General features: G+C 35.4%; 5 protein-coding genes across 7 annotated transcripts; 3 read left to right on the top strand and 2 right to left on the bottom strand.

The window, feature by feature from the left end:
- Nucleotides 1-1765: 1765 nt before the first annotated feature.
- LOC111437352 (autophagy-related protein 9-like) lies at nucleotides 1766-9353 on the top strand. Of its 3 annotated transcripts, XM_023075275.1 has the most exons (11): nucleotides 1781-2193; nucleotides 3333-3951; nucleotides 4356-4676; nucleotides 5040-5262; nucleotides 5483-5662; nucleotides 5751-5957; nucleotides 6267-6344; nucleotides 6426-6496; nucleotides 6932-7042; nucleotides 7649-8470; nucleotides 9090-9353. In XM_023075275.1, exons 2-11 carry the CDS (start codon nucleotides 3374-3376, stop codon nucleotides 9091-9093), a joined length of 2595 nt encoding a protein of 864 aa, XP_022931043.1. In that variant the 5' UTR covers nucleotides 1781-2193; nucleotides 3333-3373; the 3' UTR covers nucleotides 9094-9353. The 3 variants fall into 3 exon arrangements, with proteins under 3 accessions (XP_022931042.1, XP_022931043.1, XP_022931041.1); XM_023075274.1 differs by lacking the exon at nucleotides 9090-9353 and having other exon boundaries at nucleotides 1766-1858; nucleotides 7649-8717; XM_023075273.1 differs by lacking the exon at nucleotides 9090-9353 and having other exon boundaries at nucleotides 7649-8717.
- Nucleotides 9354-9439: 86 nt separating this feature from the next.
- LOC111437354 (RING-H2 finger protein ATL16-like) lies at nucleotides 9440-11228 on the bottom strand. The gene has a single exon (XM_023075276.1). It carries the CDS (start codon nucleotides 10681-10683, stop codon nucleotides 9628-9630), a length of 1056 nt encoding a protein of 351 aa, XP_022931044.1. The 5' UTR covers nucleotides 10684-11228; the 3' UTR covers nucleotides 9440-9627.
- Nucleotides 11229-11493: 265 nt separating this feature from the next.
- LOC111437355 lies at nucleotides 11494-14038 on the bottom strand. The gene is made up of 5 exons (XM_023075277.1): nucleotides 13521-14038; nucleotides 12552-12602; nucleotides 12285-12418; nucleotides 11930-12030; nucleotides 11494-11840 (listed from the first exon to the last, which is right to left on the bottom strand). The coding sequence occupies exons 1-5, from the start codon at nucleotides 13884-13886 to the stop codon at nucleotides 11662-11664; spliced, it is 831 nt and encodes a 276-aa protein (XP_022931045.1). The 5' UTR covers nucleotides 13887-14038; the 3' UTR covers nucleotides 11494-11661.
- A 4114-nt stretch (nucleotides 14039-18152) lies between these two features.
- On the top strand, nucleotides 18153-19093 carry LOC111437308 (ethylene-responsive transcription factor 1B-like). The gene has a single exon (XM_023075210.1). It carries the CDS (start codon nucleotides 18248-18250, stop codon nucleotides 18944-18946), a length of 699 nt encoding a protein of 232 aa, XP_022930978.1. The 5' UTR covers nucleotides 18153-18247; the 3' UTR covers nucleotides 18947-19093.
- Nucleotides 19094-20311: 1218 nt separating this feature from the next.
- Nucleotides 20312-22382, top strand: LOC111437304 (inorganic phosphate transporter 1-4-like). The gene has a single exon (XM_023075204.1). The coding sequence runs from the start codon at nucleotides 20604-20606 to the stop codon at nucleotides 22191-22193; it is 1590 nt and encodes a 529-aa protein (XP_022930972.1). The 5' UTR covers nucleotides 20312-20603; the 3' UTR covers nucleotides 22194-22382.
- The last annotated feature ends 122 nt before the right edge of the window (nucleotides 22383-22504 follow it).

Here is a 22504-nt window from a genome sequence, read left to right as displayed (position 1 = left end):
TTTTTAAAAAAAAAAAAAAAAAAAAAAAAAAAGATTTGGCTTGTTTGGAAACAGGATTTGTCTAGCCTGATTGTCGCTCAAGTAATACTAGTAAAACTAATGTAACCAATAAATAAACAAACAAACAAAAGAATAAATGTATTGTTGATATACCGTATCACAATATATTTAATATGGAGTATACCATTAATATATTTGATATTGATATATCATTTATAGGAGTAATATATTTCATTTCAAATCTACTACTCATATATACCATAATATAATTGATACACCTAAAGCCAAGGTATAGTAGATTTTCTCACATTTTTGGGTTAATCTTCCATCATTTGCCATGTCTGCAAACCCTAAAATCATTAATTATATTTACAATCCATTTTATTATTATTATTATTATTATTATTTAACCAACCCTAAACCTTAAACCATAAACCCTAAATTCGTCTGGAATGGGGCGGAGATTTCTCATTTAGATAGGGAGAGAATAAAAAATATTTTTTTCGTTAGATAAATGAGGCTGGGACAAAATTATAATCTTCGTCTTCTTCCCCTCCTCGCTAACAAGCGCGCACACTATATATATATTTATCAGGATTTATGTATTACAAACATTGATGGTAAAAAATATGTTGCATATTTTATTTAATCGTAAAAAACTATGATGTAATATTAAAATTTAAAAATTTAGAAATTATGTTTGAAAATATCTTTGCAGATAAAACATATTGATTTATTAAGATTTATTTACGAGATTTAAAAAGAATAATAAGGTGAAAAGAAAAATCTACACGATCCTGATCTTCCCAAAAATAAATGAAATTTTTTGGTGAAAACGGAGAAGTGGACGACACACCGCGTAACACACCATGTAAAGTGGCCATTAAAGAGAAGATGAGACATAAGCAAGATACGAGCCACACAAGTAGGCACGAGTGTCAAAAATAAGTTTGTTGAAGGGTCAAGTAGGGTCTCGAGCCTTAACTTCGAAGTTCGTCCTTCCCTACTTTGTCCCGTGAACATCTATGCCTAGAATAGAGAAAAAAAAATCAAAACTTTCCCATAAATTTGATATTATTGAGATGAATGAGTTAAAAAAAAACAAAGATGAATTAGTTGAATAGAAGAGACATTACAATATTTAACTCAATTGGATCAGATTAAAACAGGTGAGTTTTGATTTTTCAAAAAGGAAAATAGATAAAGGCCGAGCTAGGAAGCCCAAGACTGAAACAATCCAGATTCGAATGTTGGGCCAGACTGCTATTCGGAACTCACCGACCAAGCCATAGCATGTCTATTTGGGCTCAGAGCCCAATTGGTGGCCCGATTTGTAGAATACTGCTTCACAATTATTATTTATTTATATATTTTTAAGGGAAAAAAAAAAAGAAAAAAAGAAAAAAGGAATTTGATCAGATACTCTCCTTGTATCTGTGTCAAATCCTTTTCTTATTTCAGAATTAAAAGTTCAAATATTATTTAGCTTTTCATAAATATTTCATGTTGGACAAAATATTTATCTGTTGTGAATTTTTATTGAAAAGCTTTCAAATGTTAAAAGGTTAAATGGTAAAATTGAAACTACTTTTATAATTTAGTCCAAATTGAAATAAATAAATAAAAACTCATATTTCACCACTTTCATCAATAATATAATCCACTAGGGTAAATGGCGTATATAACTCTGAAGAGTAAAAGTTATTATACAGTTTGACCTTTTCTTTTAATAATTTATATTTTAAAAAAATTAATATATTTTCATTGATGAAATTTGAAGCTGATGCAAAAAGAGGGGCTAAGAGCAGTCTGCTCGATTAAGGCTGTGGAGAAGAGAAGCAAAGAGACGAGAAAGAGGGTAAGGGAATTACCCAAGTTCACGTTTCTTCACGTTTTCTTCTGGGACTTCTCATATCATATTTGTTCCTTATTCCCAGCTTTCTAATTAAACGCACTCCAATTCTTACACCAGATTAATTCTGTAAATTTTCTTCTTTCCTTACACGTAACCCGAACCGCCCCTTTGATTTTTCTGCCCCCTCGTCTTTGATTCCGCCGATTACCTTCAATTCTTTCATTCTTCCCTGCTCTTTCCCCGATATTAATATCTGCCCATCATCTCTACAACTAATTTCGACTTGGGTTGCTCTTATATTCGGCTGCTTGCCCCCCTTCATTCATGTTTTATTGAAGGTAATTCTCATCATTGCATACCCACTTCCTTATTTTGCTTCCTCTTCAATTTTCGTGATCATCTCTTTGTGTGTCTGTATTATATGATATTCGTTTGAGCTCGAATGTTAGTCAATTGGAACCTTTGTTCAACTCTCTCCAACTTCCTTCTTTTACAATTGTGGACGACAAATGAAAATTTTGTACCTTTTATGTTTTTTTTTTTCTTTTTGCCAACTGATTCTGGCTATGATTCATGTTGCAAGATCATCTGCCTTCTCTCCCCCTTCCACCCCTTCCTCAAAATGCCTTGCGTGAGTAATTCAAACAAACCAATGTATAATTGTCAATATTCAGACTCTTCTAGTCTGGTTACCTTAGTTTTGTACTCCTCTGGCTTTCTTTCCTGAAGCTTATCAATTTGACTCCTCTGCAGAATAAAATTTGTTATGAATACTAGTATTATGATGAATGAAAGTCAGGCTAGAACAATGTTCTTAAAATAGTTGAACCAAGAACCACCAATGTGTTTATCCTTGTCTATGCTGTGCTTTACACGAGGCACTGGAGATTTGTTGACCTCTTTTTCCTAAAAGAGTCCTCTTATCATCCAAGCTTTTTCGTGGATGTCCTTGAGTCCCAATGCCATACATGACCAAACTTTCATGTGCTTGCAATTACTCATAAATCGTTTAGTAATTTTTTGTATTTGACCAACCCACCTCTTGACTCTTTTTCGTTATTTGAGTTGAACAATATGGTTACTATTTATGAAACGAAGAAAATTAAAAAGACTAGTTATCGTGCACTTTGGTAAGCAACATTATTTTCAGTAATCTTTAGTAGCTTTGTTCTGTGGACTTCCTTATATTTTTGTTTCGGCATATGATATGTTGATTCCAGGTCAAAACCTATTCGTTACTTGCTCTGGAATAACACTGTACAAAATACTCTTATTCTATGCTAGCCTTCCATTTTTAACCTTGTTGAATTCAAATGGAGTCGATTCTTGGAGGATGATATGTAATTGGTGAATGATGTACGATTAAATTGTTTGGTCCTTCATCCTAAAGATCTTTCCCCTATCTTCCTCCATACATTATTATTTGGATCTTGTTGCTCAAACGTTTCTTGTTGCTATCTATTTCAACTTCTTTCAGGGAATGGACTTACTGTACCTGCCCACTGTCTATCTTAGTGAATGATGCTCAGTGGAACAAGGGGTGCAGATAATGTTGGAATTTTTGGATGGAAAGCTCGTGGCGAATCATCTTTAACGTCTTCTTTGCTTAAGGATGAGCCACAAGAGATTGAACTATCCACCTATGGAAGATTGCCAGATCCTGGTAGTGAGAGCCCTACGGGGCTTCTCGATGGGGAGCGTTTAAATGTGGAACCAATAGCTGACCTGGACCTATTCTTTGAAAGGATCTACAGCTATTACTGTGACAAAGGGCTTTGGTGCATCATAACAAAGTGGATAGTGGAGCTTATGAGTCTTGGCTTTACCATATGTTTCTCAGCATTTTTCTTGCTATTTGTTGATTGGAATGGTCTGCGTAATGCCAAGTGTGGGATGGATGCTGTGGAGTCTGGAACTAAACCGTGTGATCTTGCCAAGGAAGCTCTTCATGAGCATCCCTTAGACCATGTTACACTTTCAAAAGCTATCATCCTTGGATATTTAGGCATATTTTCTGTTTATTGGATCTTTTGCTTTTTTAGGTTTTTTGCACAGCTAAAGGACATTTTAGGAATCCGTCGCTTTTATAACAACAGGTTCGTTGGACAAGTCTTATCATTAGATTTCATGCTTTTAAAATCTTGGTTAAATAGTAAGTTTGATCTCTATGGTTTCAAAAAAGTTAGAAATCAGTCTCTATGGCTTTAAATGTTAGAATAAGTCCCTATATTTTGATAAAACCCGAATAAATAGTCTCTATGGTTTGATAAACCCTGATAAACAGTAACCAAAGGGACTAATTATGAGATTTTATCAAACTATAAGGACAAATTTAGCTTTTAAAATCATATGGAATAAATTCTAACTTTCTTCAAACCATAGGGTCAAATTTGCAATTTAGCCTAAAGTCTTATCTTTCCCATTTCAGTTACTTTATTATGTGCTTCAGTTTATGAGTGATCATAGATTCATAATAATACCTAGTCTATATTTTTTGAAGTCTTCACATATCTGACAATGAAATCCAAACTATGCCATGGGCAACAATTCTTGAGAAGGTTGTTGAGCTGCAAAGAACTTATCAGCTCTGTGTGGCTAAGGATCTTTCTGCTCATGATGTGGTTATGCGCTTAATGCGGAAAGAGAACTACCTGATTGGGATGCTTAACAAAGGTGTACTTGCTTTTCCAATCTCAAAGTGGGTCCCAGGTGCTGGCCCGGCTGTGAAACTTGACTCTTCTAGGAAGCATTATCGATTAACATTGACAAAAAGTCTAGAATGGACCTTAAATTGGTGCATACTACAGAGCATGTTTGATCGGTATGTCTGTTACTGGAAATATTTCTCTATTATTTAGTAAATGGCTACAGATAGGTCTTAGACAGATCAAACATTAAGAACTGATACATCTTTTGTAATACTTTCCATGCGTATGTATGATTTACTTAACAAAAAATATATGTTATCCCGTCTGTATATTCATACTCTTATATCTCTCACCTTCACCTTGATAAACGTAAGTATTGGTCCAGAGTATACTGTTGTTAAGACCTAAAGCTTGAATTAATGTAAGCTTGCAACTTTTTTTTTTTAACCACAGGGATGTCTTAAATCTGAAGGTTTTAAAGATTTTCTTGCTTGCTATGTAGAATCCCTACTGACTGAAGCATATTCTTGTTGCAGTAATTACTGTGTTAGAAGGGAGTTCATATCCAATCCTAGAACGTTAAAGAAAAGGCTTGCGGTAGTTGGAGTGGTGATGCTCCTGCTTTCTCCATTTCTTGTCATATTCATGTTGGTATACCTCTTCCTGAGGCACGCTGAGCAGTTCTATAACCACCCAAGTACAGCATCATCTCGAAGGTGGTCAAATTTGTCAAAGTGGATTTTTAGGGAATTTAATGAGGTACGATGAGTCTCTAGATTTTACTTAGTAAACTTTATTTCTTTTTGTCATTTGTGAAAAGTTGTGTTGAAAATATTTAGGTTGTAACTTGTGACAGATTCATTATGTGACACAACAAAAGGCGGGATTTAGGTTGTAACGTGTCACGTGCGACAGATAATATTTCTAGAGGGGGGAGGGAGATTTTCAGTATTCATAATTGCTGCTATATCTTTGACAGGTCGAGCATTTGTTCAAACACCGGGTCAATAGCAGTGTGCTTCATGCTTCAGAGTATCTAAAGCAATTTCCCTCTCCCATTATTACGATAATTGCAAAGTTCATCTCATTTGTCTTTGGTGGCTTTGCTGCTATTCTGATCATCATTGCTTTTCTGGAGGAATCTTTACTGGAGGGCCATGTAATATACATTCCATTTACTCTTAACCTCTAAACCTATGCCTAACTGTATACTTTAATCTCTAAATATATGTTCTTTTACCATTCAGATATTCGGCCGCAACCTTCTCTGGTATGCTGCTGTTTTTGGAACTATAACTGCTATTAGTCGGGCAGCAGTTACAGATGAAATTTTAGTTCTAGATCCTGAGGGGGCGATGTCTATGGTTGTCCAGCATACGCATTATATGCCGAAGAGATGGCGTGGCAAAGAAAATTCTGAGGTTATCCGACTAGAATTTGAAACCCTTTTCCAGGTAAATTCCTAGCAGTTCATCTCATTTTCTGTATGGCTGGTGTGAGAATTAAACTGGTAACTTTGAACTTGAGACTATCCCTATCTTATTATAGAACTCAGGCGTTAGAGAGCTCCGTCTTCTCTTCCAGACCTGACTACCCCAGTTGACTTACCTGCTTGCTTAGCAAATTCTCTTAGTTCCCCGTTGCTCAAAACTGTCTCGAGTTGTAAAAAGTTGACCTTTTTTTGCTTTCATCTGTTTGAAATACAAAGATCATTTTCTTTTCTTGTTTTTCAATATTGCATTGATGCTGCTTTTCTGATGCAGTATACAGGAATGATGTTACTTGAGGAGATGGTCTCCATTTTTCTCACCCCATTCTTGCTTGTGTTCATTGTTCCAGAGGTTGAAACTTATAGAGACCTTATCTCATCTCATTTTACTGTGGCCACCTTCTTTCAGTCACCCATATTTTTATTTTTGCAGAGGGTGGATGACATCTTGCAGTTCATTGCAGACTTCACAGTTCATATTGAAGGTGTTGGTCATGTTTGCAGGTTGTTTTGTTACTTCAATAGTATCTTGATCTTTACTCTTCCCTTACACTAAACTATTCCTGCATGAAAGAGTCAAATGAGATACAAAACAGTTTGGGGAGAAGTAAAGCCTGGGGGGAATTCATAGAGTTCCTTATCTCTTCCTAAACCCATACTACCAAAACACAAGCATAAGCAACGCAAAAGCCCCCCCTTTGTCATGGGCTTCCTATATACTCATCTAAATACGCCCCCTCCCATCCGTTACTAACTCGGTTAAAGGGCCTTACTCTATATATCAACCCTATTTATACAGTACATTAAACCCTTCCCTGCATGCCTTTTCTCCTACATGTTTATAATTGGGTGGCTATCAGAAATGCAATATGGCTTCTTTTATATACTTTTTTTTATTTCGGTTCAAAATGTTTTTGGCTGCTTCCTTGTCTTCTGCAGTTTCAGTGCCTTCGACTTCCAAAAACATGGAAATAGCAGTTATGGGTCACCACATAATGCACCAGGCGCAGAGAGAAGCTCACAGGGGAAAATGGAGAAATCATTCTTGAGGTACGAGCTTTTCTTGACCGTGCCTTTTCTGATTGTTTCCTTATGCCAATTTTTGTTATCGAAAATATTTCTAGAATTGTTCTGATTTTAAATGGCATACTGGCAAAAATGTTTGCTGCATTTTCATAACGTTGTAGAGAAAGCAATCGAATATGGCCTTCACAATCTCAGCTTTAAAAAGGCCGGCTTCAATCTGCATTTGAGTTAAATTAGGATAACTCCTGATCATGCGGTGAATCTATACATAATCTATACATATATCACGTTGTTGTATCGTGATGCAACTTTTAGCAGCTTCGATAAAGTTTAGTGAAAAATATGTAAATGATAAAAGCAGAGCGGGTTTGATATTTTTGATATAAACATCTCTAGCACTTTCTTTGTTTCAACTTTTCAATTAGCTTTGATAGGAGTGACCAACAAGATAGAACATACTTTTGCTGAAGATTTCCAGGGCCCAGATACCAATTCTGTGAACTTGATTTGTATAGTGCTTTTATGTGAATCCTGAAAATGTTACATTCAAGATTCTTCTTTTAAAAGTAAATAGTGTCTTTTATTTACTGCCTCTGAACCCTCACACATCAAGTTGTGTTGTCACTGCAGTTTCTGTAGTAATTATCCTGCATGGGAACCAAATGCTCAGGGAAAACAGTTCCTGTCAAACCTACAGACTTTTAGGGAGAAAATGTTGCAGCGACGGGGACATGTACATCAGCCGCATGAAATGCATCAAGGGAGTCGCAATTTGGTCGGTCATCGGGACAGGAATGGGATTTTTCCGAGGGAACTACCTCGTGCAAATTCAGCGGCTGCTAATTGGACAGATTTTCTATGGCTAGATGAACACCAAAGAAACTTTCCATACCTACTCGATCATTATTATACAAACGCACCACAAGATATAGCCAATTACTCTAGGGACGTCCCTGAAGAACAATCTGAATTGATAGAGCAGAACTCCAGAATGTATTGGCTGCCACCCTACTTCACTCAAAGAAAAGGAAGGTACGAAGATTACTGGGAGGAAGATCATCTCGAGGATCGATCAGAAACTCATCTTGGGGCCTCCACGTCCGCTCCTATCCTTCGCGAAAGCATATTTCAGCATCAAGATTTTAACAGTGCAAATCCTGGTATTAAGACTCGGTGGTGGGATCGAAATACTGCGTCTGGTGAACAACCCCAAACAAGTTTCATGGATCCTCCCGAGTTCAACAGGTACACTACTACCATGAAGAATCTCAATGATAATGTCTCAGAAAGAAGCTCAGAGGAGCAACAACACATGGAATGGAGCGATTTCGGGAAGTTGTCTGGAGCTACCCACTTAGAAGATATAGAGACTGAAGAATTGGATCTTCATTTTGGAGATGTGTACAGCAGAACTCCAGAAACTCCAAAACCTTCTGCATCTACAAGCTTTGAGTAATTTCTTTTACTTTATGTGGAAGCTGTTGCTTTATATCCTGAGATAACATGTTGATTTTCTGGGTTCTTTTATATTTCTGCCTACTTATAGCAAGATCCTCAAATTCTTTTTCTGTACATAAATTCACCAAACAAAAATATTCTTCGTAGGCTTCTGTTTGGTTTGAAGCCTCTTGGAACCATGTGATGGTGTAAGTAACGGCACATTCAAGTTATTAATGACACCCAATTCATTCTTCAATCATATCCAAGTCTTCTTTTTTATATGGAAGCACTTTTTTTTTTCCAACTAATTTCATTGTTTATGTTAGGAATATAAATGGTGGGTCTACTTGATTTTGACTCCCTTCCCTTCAACTCAAAGCAACAATATAAACCTTTTTAGATTCTTTTTGAAATTTGATTCTTTATGTTTATGTTTATGTTCATTCCAATCATGAAAATCTTGCAACACAAATCTTATTGGTTAAAACCATGACTCTAATGAATGAAGTTTTCATCAATCATCTAATTAGCCAAGATAATTTCAAACCCTCATTAGTGAGCTAGTTTCTAAATTCAATGTTAAGAAGATTACAAGCAATGACATCCACTGACATAATTCATTGCGACACAGGTAATCTTACATAGAGGGGTTGAAATGTGAACTGTCAGACAACTATTTATGAAGCGTGAGCGCCAAACCATGCGTTTATTTTGAAGAATGTATTAGTTGATTGATTAAAATCATAGCTTCTGCAACACATAATTTACCATACTGGCTAAAGAATATGAAGATGATTGTGAAGAGAAGGAGCCTTCAGCTAGTTGACTCAGAGTTTGGGGCCGCTCTTCTCTGAATCCGTTCATGAAAGTATGAAACCAAGAACCCAAAAGAAAGGAGACAAGCAATCATTCTCAATGATGAGGACTTGAAAAAGAAAGAGAGGCAAGATAATGTTTAGTGGTTTAAGCAATGATTCCCACTAGCATGCCAAGTTTCAACAAGTTCTATTTTTCATCTCTTTTCCATAATGTGTAAAATTTCATAAAAAATTACAAATAACACCATTTGTTTTGTATGTAATATCTCATTCACCTATTAACTTTTTCACTACCTTCTGAAATCCAAAGCAAACAGAAACTAAATCTGAATGCAACCAATCAATCCTTATTTACATATCTGACTCGAGTGGAAGAATCGTGTTTTTGAATCCTCGTCCGGATCGAAACGGGAAGAAAGATCTTCGGTTTCTGCTGTCATTTTCTGCACTACTACTGCTACTGGACTCATTGATTTGCCTATCTTGATGTATTATCATTTGAACGGTTAAGTAAAGCTGTTGATCAGCTGCAGAATCCATGGAAAAGGATCTTCTGATGGGTTGGATGAAGAACTGTTCATCTTTTGCTCTAACATTGATGCCCTCATCTCCCATGATTGAAACATGGTGACACTTCCGAGTTTTGGATTTTCCAACCTTGTTCTCAAGTTTTTTAGGAGAATGGTATCTGGGCTGCTGAACCAGTGCTTCTCTTGAAATAGTACTTTCTTGTTGCCCTGTTGAGGAAACAACTTCATCTTCACTACCCAATTCAATGACTACAAAATCTTCATCACTGCCCATTAGGCTGTTGGAAAGGAGCTGAGAGTTTTGAGGAGATGAGCTTGGAGCTACAATGTGATCAATTGGAGGCTTTGTTGTGCCTGAAATGCTTGTTCTGCAAAGAGGGCAATTGGAGTTGCTTTGCAGCCAGACATCAATGCAGTCCAAGTGAAATGTGTGGCTACATTTTGGTAGAACTCTCAACGTCTCGTTCTCTTGAAACTCGCTTAGACAAACCACGCAGCCATAGAGACCACTACCTTCATCGTCTTTCTCGAATCGAAAAGTTGGGATTTGGCCAATCATCGACTGTTCGAGCCCGCGATTCCACATGGTTGGTGAGAGAGCTATGAAAGGATCTTCATGCTGTTGGGAATGAAAACTCGAAAACCGCCTCAGCAGACTAAAATGGTGCCAGTTAGAACAGCATTTGCTGATGAAAATGTAGTAACCCAATAGCAAAAAAACAGTCCCCATCACACTCAGAACTGCAACAGCTAAAATTGGAGAAGCAGAATCTGAAACACTAGAAAATGGTGAGTGATAGCTTGAAATCTGTTGCTTTGTGAGCGATGCAAAAGCTGGGGACTCAAATATATGGAGGCTTTTCTGGGTTGGTTCCATAAGCAAAAGTGGAAAACTAAGAGGTAGGATTCTTGAAAAAGAAGCAGAAGATGTAGGAAATGTTATTAGCTTGATGACCAACACTTATACAAAGAGTGATACAAATAAATTAATATTCATAAAGCTACTTTGAGAAAGTCAGAAAGAAACAAAATGATACTGGATTAAAATAATAAGATGAAGATCCACTAGATCTTTTTTTTTTTTTTTCTTCTTCTCAAAGAAAATTAAAAATTTAGGAGGATGAAGTGTGGAAACTTGAGGAACATGAACATGCATATGCACATGCACATGTACTTACATCTACATGGGCATGGGTTCGAGGGGAAATGATATCTATAGATTTATCTTGTGCATTTAAAACACTTTGTTGACTTCCATACCCACTGGTTTCATTTTGAAAATTCATCCTTTTCTTTCTGTTTAAGACAGAGTGAGAGAGAAAGTAATAAAGAAGTGGGGTAGGGGTGCCTGTGGGTTATTTAAAATATAAAAAGAAATGGTATTGAAGTGTGAAATCACACCTTAGTTGGAGAGGGGAACAGAACGAGAGGTGTTGGAGAGGGGAACAGAACGAGGACGCTGAGCCCCCAAGAAGGTGGATTGTGAGATCCCACGTTGATTTGAGAGGAGAACAAAACATTTCTTACAAGAATGTAAAAACCTCTCCGATAATATATAACAGGTCAAACCAAACAATCGGCTCTTTCTACCACGTTCAATCCTACATTTTATGTACAACCTTTCCAGATGGTAGAGTGAGCAGACAGAGAGCCTTGGCTCTGGTGAGCTCTATTGCCTCAAAAGGTCTGGAAATAAGTCGGGGGATAAAATAAAGCTGATTTATAAGTCTTTGTAAGAAAATTTCCAGTCTTGAATGTCTAAACATGTGTTTCGACTTCATATCAACAAGTACATGATCTACACTCGTGTGATATTTACACCATTGTTTTGATTTGAAGCAAGGAACCAGTAAACTTAAACTTCCAGTCTATCTAAACTATTATCATCATCATTCTCCGTACTTTCTCCTCCGGATATCATTTTCATGATCGTTCGTGTGGCTTTGCCAACAGCACGAGAAGTCTTCTTTGCAGCTCCAACAACAACAGGCTGCAAAGAAATAATGGGCAGACTTGCTCTCTCTTCAATCATTGCTGTATCATGCAGACAACATAATATACGCCGTTAAACTCTGGTGCTTGGTTTATAAGAACGTGTAGAATAAGTTACGAGTCAAACATACACATAGTTTGTTGGTGGGCAAGTGCACCGATCTGCCGAATTCCAGCTTCTGCTGCTTGGACGGCCTGAGCAGATTTGTTTACCCCATCAGCTATCTCCTGGCTGCTTATCAAAACAGAATCGACACGAATTACTCAGAGTGAGCAACATTTAACCTCATCCCACCTCTCCTCAATACCCTTAAAAATATTTCTACTTAGAACCAAGTATTCTAAAGATTTACCACCAAGTATTCTAAAGATTTACCAAAAATCCAGCATGCCACAGGAGACAGTGTCCATCTCAATTCAAATGTCTAATATAATTATAAAACCATCAGTAAGGAGATATGTGCATGGATAAGGATTTGTTCTCACCTTAGATCACTTAGTTCAAGAGTTAGATCACTGATCTCCATGCCTGAAAGTCTAATGGCGGCCATTGTACCAGGAAGTTCTTCACGAGCTGTGTCAGCTAGCTTTGAAAGTGAAATGGCAGCTCTGCGCATCGCCTACATAAAAATGGGCTTTCTTGATTAATATGTGGATTTGTATAAGGAGAGAAAAAAAAAAAGAAAAAAAAGAAAAAAACATGAATAAAAGCAAAAGAGTAAGAAAATGTGCTTGAAAGCTAAATGAACTTACATTAAATGTTGGCACAGCTGCAATGACAAGGCTTGTAAATGCCACAGAAGTCTACACCAATGAGCACTAATCAATGTTTATACAAATGCACAATGACCAATTATCTCATTAAAAAGATGTGAAAGTTGGCATTCATGACATATTTCCGTCAGCAAGCACTGGTCAGCTCCTATCAAGCCCACAATTCAGAAACATCCAACATAATTAACTCAATCATAAGGAGTTTTGGCAGCAAAAATCCTCAAGTAATTTTTTCAATTCAGAAACATCCAAGATAATTTAAATGTTCATCTATAGCACCCTAAAACCATGTTGAGCTACTCGAGCTTCTATGGAAATAATACACCATTGGCACCGAAGAAAAATTTAGTTTATTCGAACACCCCGGGCTAGAAGTGATCAGCTAAAGCAAAATGATTTTTTTTTTTAGTTGTGTGTGCACCTCAATTAATCTGACGAGGTCACCACCTGACCCTACTACATTTAGTTGCCCAAGATCACGTAGAAAATTTAATCATGTAGGTGCTTACCATAGATTGAACTCGTACCGATTAAGCTTTTTATTATTCTGATGACCCTTTTTGACCTCTCATTAGACCACAACTTCATTGTTTTGTTGGATTGTTTATATTTATATGTTTGTATTATATTAAAAAAATATGTCATCTCTATAATCCCTTTTTCTTTCCGGAGCTCAACATCTCTATTCTCTAAAATTAGATATTGTTTTGTAAGTTATTAGTAAAAGTTGTCAGGAGAAGCTTTGAAGAACCGGTAAGATGAGAAATTATTCTGTTTCTTAGGAACCGAGGAGGAGAAAAACAGGAAAAGAAAAGAACAAATGTCAAGTCTCAATGAGATATTTGTCATGAATCAGGCTTTGCAAACAGTCAACAACAACCAAAAATTCGGAGAAATTCACACAGCACACAACAAATGCTTAAAATTCGAGGCTATGGTTAAATTTACCGCAAGGGCAATGAATGTGAATAGAAGAAAAGCCTTATCGCTCAAGCTCAATTTAGCAAGAGGCCAAAATCCAAAGCTTGGGCTACCCAGTTCCACGCTCCATTGATTTTGCTCTGTATTCTCCACCGTCAAAGCCCCACTCGAATCTTCGACCCCCACAGATTGTTGTTCCAGAGCAGATTTCTCGGAATCCCGGTAGCAAAGCACAAGGAAGCGCGCCGGTTTGGCTCTCAAATTAAAGAGAAATGGTTCAAATTTACAGGGAGTGACAGAAACAATCGAGTTCTTCGTTGGCGAAGAGCTGAAGCCATGAAGGGGAAGCGAAACGCAAGGGCAATGGGTTTTCAGAAATGTCGCTGATCTCATTGAGGGAAGTTCAAAAGAAGTAACGAGCAGAAGGAGGGGAGGTGGGTTGAGCTTAATCAGCAGCCATTTTCGCTCCTCTCAGAATTGAATTGCCCGCCTGTGTTGAAGATAAGGGGTAACTCAATCCCGATTATTTTCCAGTTTGCCGTTGGATAATATTGCGTCTCTCTCAAACTAATCCCTAACGAAACGGTTTGCAAAAGCGCACACAAGGCCCATACTTTGGGCTTGGGCCTTGGGAAGCTTCTCATAAGCCCAAATACATCCGGCAGAAATTAACAAAGGATTGGCAACTTAGAATAAGGAGAAAGCAGGACAAATTAAAATGATAACGTTGAAACATGTTGTGAACACCAAACGAGACAACATTAAAGTTGTAAAATATTAGCAAATTTAAATGACACGTGTTTTGTTCTTCTTCCGTGGCGTCTTTCTTTGGCATGGCTCTCTCACCAAACTACTAACGTTAAAACTTGTACAACATTTTAAAAAGAAAATATCATATTTTAAATAATTAAATATTTAAAATTCGTCGTCACGTCACGCTTCAATATAATTAAAACATAATAATATTGATATTACACACTTCTAAGATAAGATATTTATGAACGCCAAATTCTTAATTCCATTTCTTTCACGTGTTTTAAAACACAAAAACAGGTTGGAATAATCTAAATGTTAAACCATAATACACCTTTAAGTTTATAATTGCTAAGATTAAAACATTGCTTAAACAAAATAATAATGACTGAGGTTGGTAATATTTTATGAATGACAGTTTCTTGAAATGTCATACTCATGAAGTGGCGAGTTGGTCCTTAATGGCTGCCCATATCCATATTAATTATAAAATCAACCAATGCCTTGTCACACCTTCAACTTCAAACACGTCCCTCCTTTTTTTTATTACATATAATATAATTCATTCAGCAAAGTCCCCCCTTGCCTAACAAAAAAGAGAAATATATGACCACAAGAACTTTAAATTTAAAAATTATAAAAAAAAAAAAAAAAAAAAAGTTGAAGGTGAAGTTATTTTGGTGAGCAAAATGAACAGGCCCGTGAAAAATATGGGATTATTAGAAATATTATAAAAAGAAAAAAGAAAAGAAAAGAAAAGGATTCATAATATTAAATGAGGTATTGAAACATTGCTTGAATGTATTCAGAATCCATCACTTTCAAATCAAATTACTTTATTGGAAGTTTTTCAAAGAGATAATCATCATTTCCGTTAGATTATAACAATATATATATATATATATTAATTTTCCCATTCAAACCCAAGTGATAATAACAAGATAAAGTGGGTACTTTTAATATTTGAATTTGGGATTAAAAAAAAAATACCGCAAACCGGACATTCTCAAATGTATATAAATAGTAACCATACAGTACTTACTAGAAGAGGGGAAAAAAAGCTTTTTATTTTTTTACTTTTGTAATAAAAACACTAAAACCAGCTATTCTTCTAGAAGGGCATGGACCCGAAAGGAATAAAAAAAAAATAATAAAAAAAAACATTATTAATAAATGCATGATAAATAAAAGAAAATGACAAAAGAAAAATGGAAGGTTCAAGCCATGGCCCTTTTCATCTAGAAGAAATCTCATAATTAATAAAGAGGAAGATAAACTGACAAAAAAAGATTGGCAGCCAAAGAGGGTTTGTAATTGAAATTGATGGAAGCATTGCAAGGTGCAATGAACTTATGAAGTCGTCTCCACTGAATTTTAACACGAGGCCGATTTAACGATAATAAATTGTTTTTAATAATTATTCTAAACCAAAAAATATATATCATTATTAGTATTATTTTACCTCAGCAAGCTAGTTGCTAGCTTTATAGCTTTATGGATAGGACTCGACAAAATAAAATAAAATAAAATAAAATAAAATAAAATAAAAAACTCGTATATACCAAATTTGGAGGCAAGAGCATCTGGTACGCAAAATCAAGGTGATTTATAATTTAAATAAATAGAGTAATGAAAATGAATAATAATAATAATAATAATAATAATAAGAATAAGAAAAGTGAAATGGAAGATGGTTCATGAACATGGACTTAAAATGGTGAATTTAAAATTGGTGGTCCCATTAAATTGGTCGATTTTGAGCAAGTTGGTGATTTGGTTGGGTGGGTTGCCACTCAAAAACCCTACTTCCAATTTTATGAAATTTTACAATTATTAAATCATTAATTTGTGGAGGGGGAAGGAGACTGTGAGATATAATAATTTATGAAAAAAATATATAAAAAGGGATATAAGATGATTAATTACATTAACCACATTTCCCTATGGACCCATTACTTCCTTTTTCTTTCATTTTCTTTCATTTGTTGCTTTTCCCATTATTTGTAAATTAAAACCCTTTGTGTTTGTGCTGTGTGTACAAAGGATTAAAACGAAAGATATATGGAACTAAATTAATAATAATAATAATAAATAAATAAATAATAATAATAAATAAATAAATAATAATAAAGGGAGTGAGAGGCAAGAAAAATGCAAACCCTCTATTTCATTCAAAGCTTGTCTGAAATATGCGACGGCTAATGCCAAAAAAATAAATAAATAATTCAGTCAAACGTTGAATTCCTTTCAAAACAATTAAAATAGTCACTTCTCCATTCTTTTCTACTTTAATTTCTTTAATTTCATCTTTTTTTTTTCTCTCTTTTAACTCCCAAAAAAACTTTTGTTTTTAGCATCTTATCTATATGTTTTAAAAACCCAAATAGTTTAAAATATGTATTTTTTATTTTTAAAATTTGGTTTATAAATTATAACCTTTTCTTTAAAAATTTGAAATTTATTGTACACAAAATGACCCAAAAAAGAAAATCAATGGAGCTTTTAAATGATTATCAAATAAAGGTATTTAGATCCACCTAAAAAAATATGATTTTTAAAAAAATGTGAATTTATCCGACTTGTTAATTAATTAGTTAGTTAAGTAGATAATATATTTTTAAAGACAACATGTAAATTGGATGAATTTTTGGATGGGTTTAAAACACGTGTTTGGAAAATTTAATAATATACGTATGCCTTTTAAATCTTTTTTTTTTTTTTTAAATATTTTCAACCACAAAAGTTTTTTTTTAGTAATTCAATTAATTTTAAGGATTCTTTTTTTTACTTATTTATATATTTTAAAGATTATTAAACTTGTTTGGATTAGATAATTATTTAGTTTTAAAAATTAACGTCTACCATATTATTTTATTTTATCTAAATCTTTAGATAGAAAAAAAAAACTTTAAAATTTTAAATAATTATCTAACCAATATTTTCAATATTTTAATTTATTTGTTAAGATTTGTAAAATTAATAGTTAATTTATTTGAAGCTTATCATTGGTGTTTTGGAATTTTGCATAAATCTATAACACGTGATCATAAGATGAGACTGCCACGTACAGTAATCTCATCTGTTTTCTTGATTATGGACCCGTAGGAATATCCTAAATACCTTATAAACCTTTTTTTTTTTCGTTCTATTTCTTCTTTTCTTTTTTATATAAATTGGATAAAGATGGTATGAAATTTTCCTTCGATCAATAAATAAAACATTATAAGACTAAAGAATAAAATTTAATGTGTATTAGTTTATATGATGATTGCATTTTTTTCAAAATTTATCAGAAATGTTTGCGTGTTTCCATATAATTACGTAAATACATATGATGATTAATTTTAATTGAAATACTTAATTTAACTCATATTAATCACAACATTAAATTAAAATGAGGTTGTTAATTAAATTCCAACTGGCATTAAAAAAAGAACAAGTATTTCATTAATTAATTTATCCTCCTGTGATCTAAAGCCACTAAGCTAAGGCACTCGTGCCATGTCCAGCTGTAACTCAATAACGTAATTGCCGTGAATTCTCTAAATATCTTCATGACGTGTCTGCCACGTACACAACTACTAAATTCCCGAACTATTCCGTTATAATTCAGGATTCGGTTACTTCAATATTTTTTTATTGAAAGAAATTAGGGATGGGTCCCATGCGCCGCCGGGCTCGTGGCGTCTTTTGAGCACGTGCCCCGGTTGCCCTTGCTATTCTTATTTTTGTTTTGCCGAGTTGTTAAATATAATTTAAGCATTATATTATAAAAACTTCTTTGCTTTTCACCCCCCCGTTATAAAATATTGATAACTCTGGCCAAATTATTTTATATATTTATTTATTTTGCGGATCGGAATTCGTCATTTTCCCGTTGTTATATATAGGCCTAAATATTCAAATTCTTTTACACACAGAAAGAAAGGAAACAGAGTCCTTTTTCTATAAAATTAAAAAAAGAAATTACATTGAAGATTCAATTTCCTCTAGAAATTCAAATGGAATCCTATTACTTTTCGTTCTCCGATTCAGATTTCTCGACGGAATGTTCACTCGGATCACCGGAGGAATTGTCGTTTTCATGGAGCGATTTTTTCTCGATAAACAGTGTGCTAGAAAACTCACTCTCACTGACGGATGAGTTTCTCGGCCATCAACCATCGGAATCGGAATTGAAGATTGCGGTGAAGGAAGAAATCGAAGTGAGTTCGATTGATTTGGAGAGGGAGAAAGAGAGAAAAACGACGGAGAAGAATTACAGAGGAGTGAGGCGGCGGCCATGGGGGAAGTACGCGGCGGAGATTAGGGATTCGACAAGGCAAGGAGTTAGGGTTTGGCTTGGGACTTTCGATAGTGCCGAAGCCGCGGCTTTAGCTTACGATCAAGCGGCGTATTCGATGAGAGGAGCACTGGCGGTGCTGAATTTTCCGGTGGAAATGGTGAGGGAATCGCTGCAGGAGATTAAGTATGAATTGGAAGAAGGATTGTCACCAGTGGTGGCTTTGAAGAGAAAACACTCGCTAAGAAGGAAGTCAGGGGCGGCGGCGAAAAGCCAGGGGGTGGCGGAGACGAAGAAGATGAAGAAAAAGAAGAATGTAGTGATTTTGGAAGATTTGGGAACAGAGTATTTGGAGGAACTTTTGATGCTGAGTTCATGCGAGAGTAGTAGTAGTAGCAGTAGTATGAGTCCTTTCTGAGATGTTCTTTCTTCTTCTTCTTTAGAAGTTTTCATGGCTCTTGAATTGTCTTACGCCATTAAATTTCACTTGTCAATACTGTAATTTTCTTCCTTTTTTTTCATACCCTTCATTCATGTAATATTAAAACCTTGGATTTTCTGGAAACTAAGTAACCAAGTAAGTAATATTTAAAACAGTATTAGTACTAATTAAGTAAGCACAAAAGTTGATAATAAAATAAAGGTGACAACCACAAATAGATGTACTGTGTTTATGTAATGCCATTTTGGGGACACTACTGTTTATAGATACGTAACCAATATAAAATATTAATAGAATATAATGTTTTGGGATTGAAGTCAACTTGCTCTTTCTCATTGTTCATCTCCTCCAATAATGTTGTATTAATTGTATGTCCCACCATGTTTCTCTCTCCCCTTATTTCAAAACATTACCATTTTCATTTCGTTCATGTTCCATATAATATTATACTCTACGTATATATATCATTTTTCAAGTAAATCTAGGAACTAATTAAATATTAAATTTAAATTTTAAACGATCAATAAAAAAAAACCCATACCCCAAATAAGAATTAAGATTAAATTTGAGGGATAAAAATATATAATTTATAGAAAATAAAATTACAAGAGTGGTTGGGATTTAGATGTGATCATCAATTTTGATAATGACATTAAATTAATATTTTGCACATCCAAAACTGCTCCTCTTAGCCCATAGATTATGTTCTTAATTGCTACCAAACATGTTAGAGAAGGTAAGATTTTTATTATGAAAAGAAGGAGAATATATAATATATATATATATATATATATATAAGAAAAATCGAATTATATATAATCGATAAAGTTAATTAATTATAGAAGATTTTAATAATATAAATTTGAAGCCAGACAAACAAATATAAACTTGATGTCGTGTACAAACAAATATAAAGACTTCTATTTTAATTTGAGGATGGATAATGATAAGATTTATAAATAAACTACCTAAAAGATTATAATTGGTTGACAAGTTACCAAAAATAAATATACATCCAATATTAAAGTTAGGAAAACAAAATTAAAATTTTTAAAAATAAACCGTATTTACCCTATATATATTTGAAATCTAATTTCCTAAATAGGAATTCGATAAATTAGTGTTTCAAATATTTTATTTAAAAAATTGAGTAAAAAGGAGTTTTTTTTTTTTGTTTTTTTTTATTTAAATAAAAAGAAAAGTTGCAAGAAATTATGGTTTAGCTCAAATCATTAACTAATAAATTCATTATTGAGTTAGCTTTGGTTAATCTTAGTATTTATTTTATTAAATTTAATCCTATTAACTTCCACTCTTATGAACGGTTAAACAGATGTTGGGTATAACTTACAACAACCTTTGGAAGCAGAGAAAAGGGGAAAAGGGGCGAGCGGGAACTGAAATTGGCGCGCTGGGCGACGTCTGTGCTGTGCTATGTCTGTGCTATGCTATTGTTGTTGTGGCCGTTTGCGGTAAACCAGGAAGAAGAGGTTCCAATGTTGACATCTCCTTCAACCCCTTTTCTCATTTATACCTCTGCTCTTCTCATCTTCAGGCTCCACCCTCTTTCCACAATCATCTACTCCTTTCTCTTTTCTTTTTTCCCTCTTAGCTTGTGTGGAGAAAGTAAGCAATGGGAAAGGAGCCGCTTCAAGTTCTAAATGCACTTGATGTTGCCAAAACACAATGGTACCATTTCACGGCTATCATCATTGCTGGAATGGGATTCTTCACTGATGCATATGATCTTTTCTGCATATCCCTTGTCACCAAGTTACTTGGACGCATTTACTATCATGTTGATGCAGCACCAAAGCCTGGCACATTGCCTCCCAACGTTGCTGCTGCGGTTAATGGTGTCGCATTTTGTGGAACGCTATCAGGGCAACTCTTCTTCGGCTGGTTGGGTGACAAAATGGGGCGAAAGCGAGTTTATGGCATGACTCTAATGATGATGGTTGTATGCTCCATAGGCTCAGGCCTTTCCTTCGGCCACAATTCACAATCTGTCATGACTACTCTCTGCTTTTTTCGATTCTGGCTCGGCTTCGGCATCGGCGGCGACTACCCTCTTTCTGCAACCATCATGTCTGAATACTCTAATAAAAAGACTCGCGGTGCATTCATCGCTGCAGTGTTTGCTATGCAGGGGTTTGGAATTTTAGGCGGAGGCATATTTTCCATTATCGTCTCTTTGGCATTTAAGACCAAGTTTGATGCTCCGCCTTATGCAGTTGATCCAATTGCCTCCACTGTGCCCCAAGCGGATTACGTTTGGAGGATTATTGTGATGGCTGGGGCTTTTCCAGCTGCTCTTACTTACTACTGGAGGACCAAAATGCCCGAAACTGCACGCTACACAGCTCTTGTAGCCAAAAATACAACTCAGGCTGCATCAGACATGTCAAAAGTTCTGCACATGGACATTGAGGTAGAAGCGCAACAACCTACTCAGCTGACACCAAATGCAAACGCATATGGCTTGTTCTCAAAAGAGTTTCTTCGTCGCCATGGAACTCACTTACTTGGAACTACAACTACTTGGTTCTTGCTTGACATTGCCTTCTACAGTCAGAACTTGTTCCAGAAAGATATATTCAGTGCAATTGGATGGATTCCTCCAGCTGCCACCATGAATGCTATTGAAGAGGTTTACAGAATATCAAGGGCTCAAACACTCATTGCTCTCTGCAGTACCGTCCCAGGCTACTGGTTCACAGTGGCTTTCATTGACAAGATGGGAAGATTTGCGATTCAACTTATGGGATTCTTCTTCATGACAGTCTTCATGTTTGCTCTAGCCATTCCATACCATCACTGGACTCTGAAGGACCAACATATTGGTTTCGTCATCCTCTATTCGTTAACGTTCTTCTTTGCAAACTTCGGACCGAACGCAACAACCTTTGTTGTCCCAGCTGAAGTATTTCCAGCACGATTTCGTTCTACTTGCCACGGTATATCATCGGCGTCTGGAAAGCTTGGAGCTATGGTGGGTGCATTTGGTTTTCTATATTTGGCTCAAAACCAGGACAAGAGCAAAACTGATGCAGGATATCCTCCTGGCATTGGAGTCCAGAACTCGCTTCTGTTGTTGGGTGGACTCAACTTGTTGGGAATCCTGTTTACTTTTCTGGTGCCCGAAGCGAAAGGAAAATCGTTGGAAGAGATGTCGGGCGAGAACGAAGATGGAACCATTCAAGAATTGGCGAGCCGGGCATGAATCAATTAGACAGTCAGTCTCATATGTTTAAAGAGTCCATTTATGGGATGGGATTCTGTTAAGAATAAATAAAGTTATATTTCTGTGTGATTTATGCATCTTTGCAGACAGGTAGCGAGGGCCTTTTATGAAAAATTGTGTGTTCAAAGGAAAATCATTCCGAACTCCTTGTTAACTTTTGAGAATTAAAAAAAAAGAAAAAGAAAAAAGGACAGGAATCAAATGCTTCTTTTTCATATGTTTGTTTGGAAAATTGTTTTTGGTCGATGCCATGGATGATGAGCTGAAACTCAGTTCATGAAAGACAATAC

This window comes from Cucurbita moschata, unplaced genomic scaffold (assembly GCF_002738365.1).
Source record: "Cucurbita moschata cultivar Rifu unplaced genomic scaffold, Cmos_1.0 Cmo_Scf00063, whole genome shotgun sequence".
In the NCBI taxonomy this organism is placed as follows: domain Eukaryota; kingdom Viridiplantae; phylum Streptophyta; class Magnoliopsida; order Cucurbitales; family Cucurbitaceae; genus Cucurbita; species Cucurbita moschata.
The sequence above is the reverse complement of the archived record's forward strand: the minus strand, read 5'-3'. Positions and strand labels throughout refer to the sequence as shown.

What these genes read in the sequence shown, in the direction of transcription:
- LOC111437352 (XM_023075275.1), top strand. Translation starts at nt 3,374, where the DNA reads ATGATGCTCAGTGGAACAAGGGGTGCAGATAATGTTGGAATTTTTGGA. An exon ending in CGTCGCTTTTATAACAACAG is followed by an intron (nt 3,952 to 4,355) that starts GTTCGTTGGACA and finishes TATTTTTTGAAG; the next exon opens with TCTTCACATATCTGACAATG. An exon ending in GGTGTTGGTCATGTTTGCAG is followed by an intron (nt 6,497 to 6,931) that starts GTTGTTTTGTTA and finishes TGTCTTCTGCAG; the next exon opens with TTTCAGTGCCTTCGACTTCC.
- LOC111437354 (XM_023075276.1), bottom strand. Translation starts at nt 10,683, where the DNA reads ATGGAACCAACCCAGAAAAGCCTCCATATATTTGAGTCCCCAGCTTTT.
- LOC111437355 (XM_023075277.1), bottom strand. Translation starts at nt 13,886, where the DNA reads ATGAGATCAGCGACATTTCTGAAAACCCATTGCCCTTGCGTTTCGCTT. An exon ending in CAGCTGTGCCAACATTTAAT is followed by an intron (nt 12,419 to 12,551) that starts GTAAGTTCATTT and finishes ATTTTTATGTAG; the next exon opens with GCGATGCGCAGAGCTGCCAT. An exon ending in CTTGAACTAAGTGATCTAAG is followed by an intron (nt 12,031 to 12,284) that starts GTGAGAACAAAT and finishes TTTGATAAGCAG; the next exon opens with CCAGGAGATAGCTGATGGGG.
- LOC111437308 (XM_023075210.1), top strand. Translation starts at nt 18,248, where the DNA reads ATGGAATCCTATTACTTTTCGTTCTCCGATTCAGATTTCTCGACGGAA.
- LOC111437304 (XM_023075204.1), top strand. Translation starts at nt 20,604, where the DNA reads ATGGGAAAGGAGCCGCTTCAAGTTCTAAATGCACTTGATGTTGCCAAA.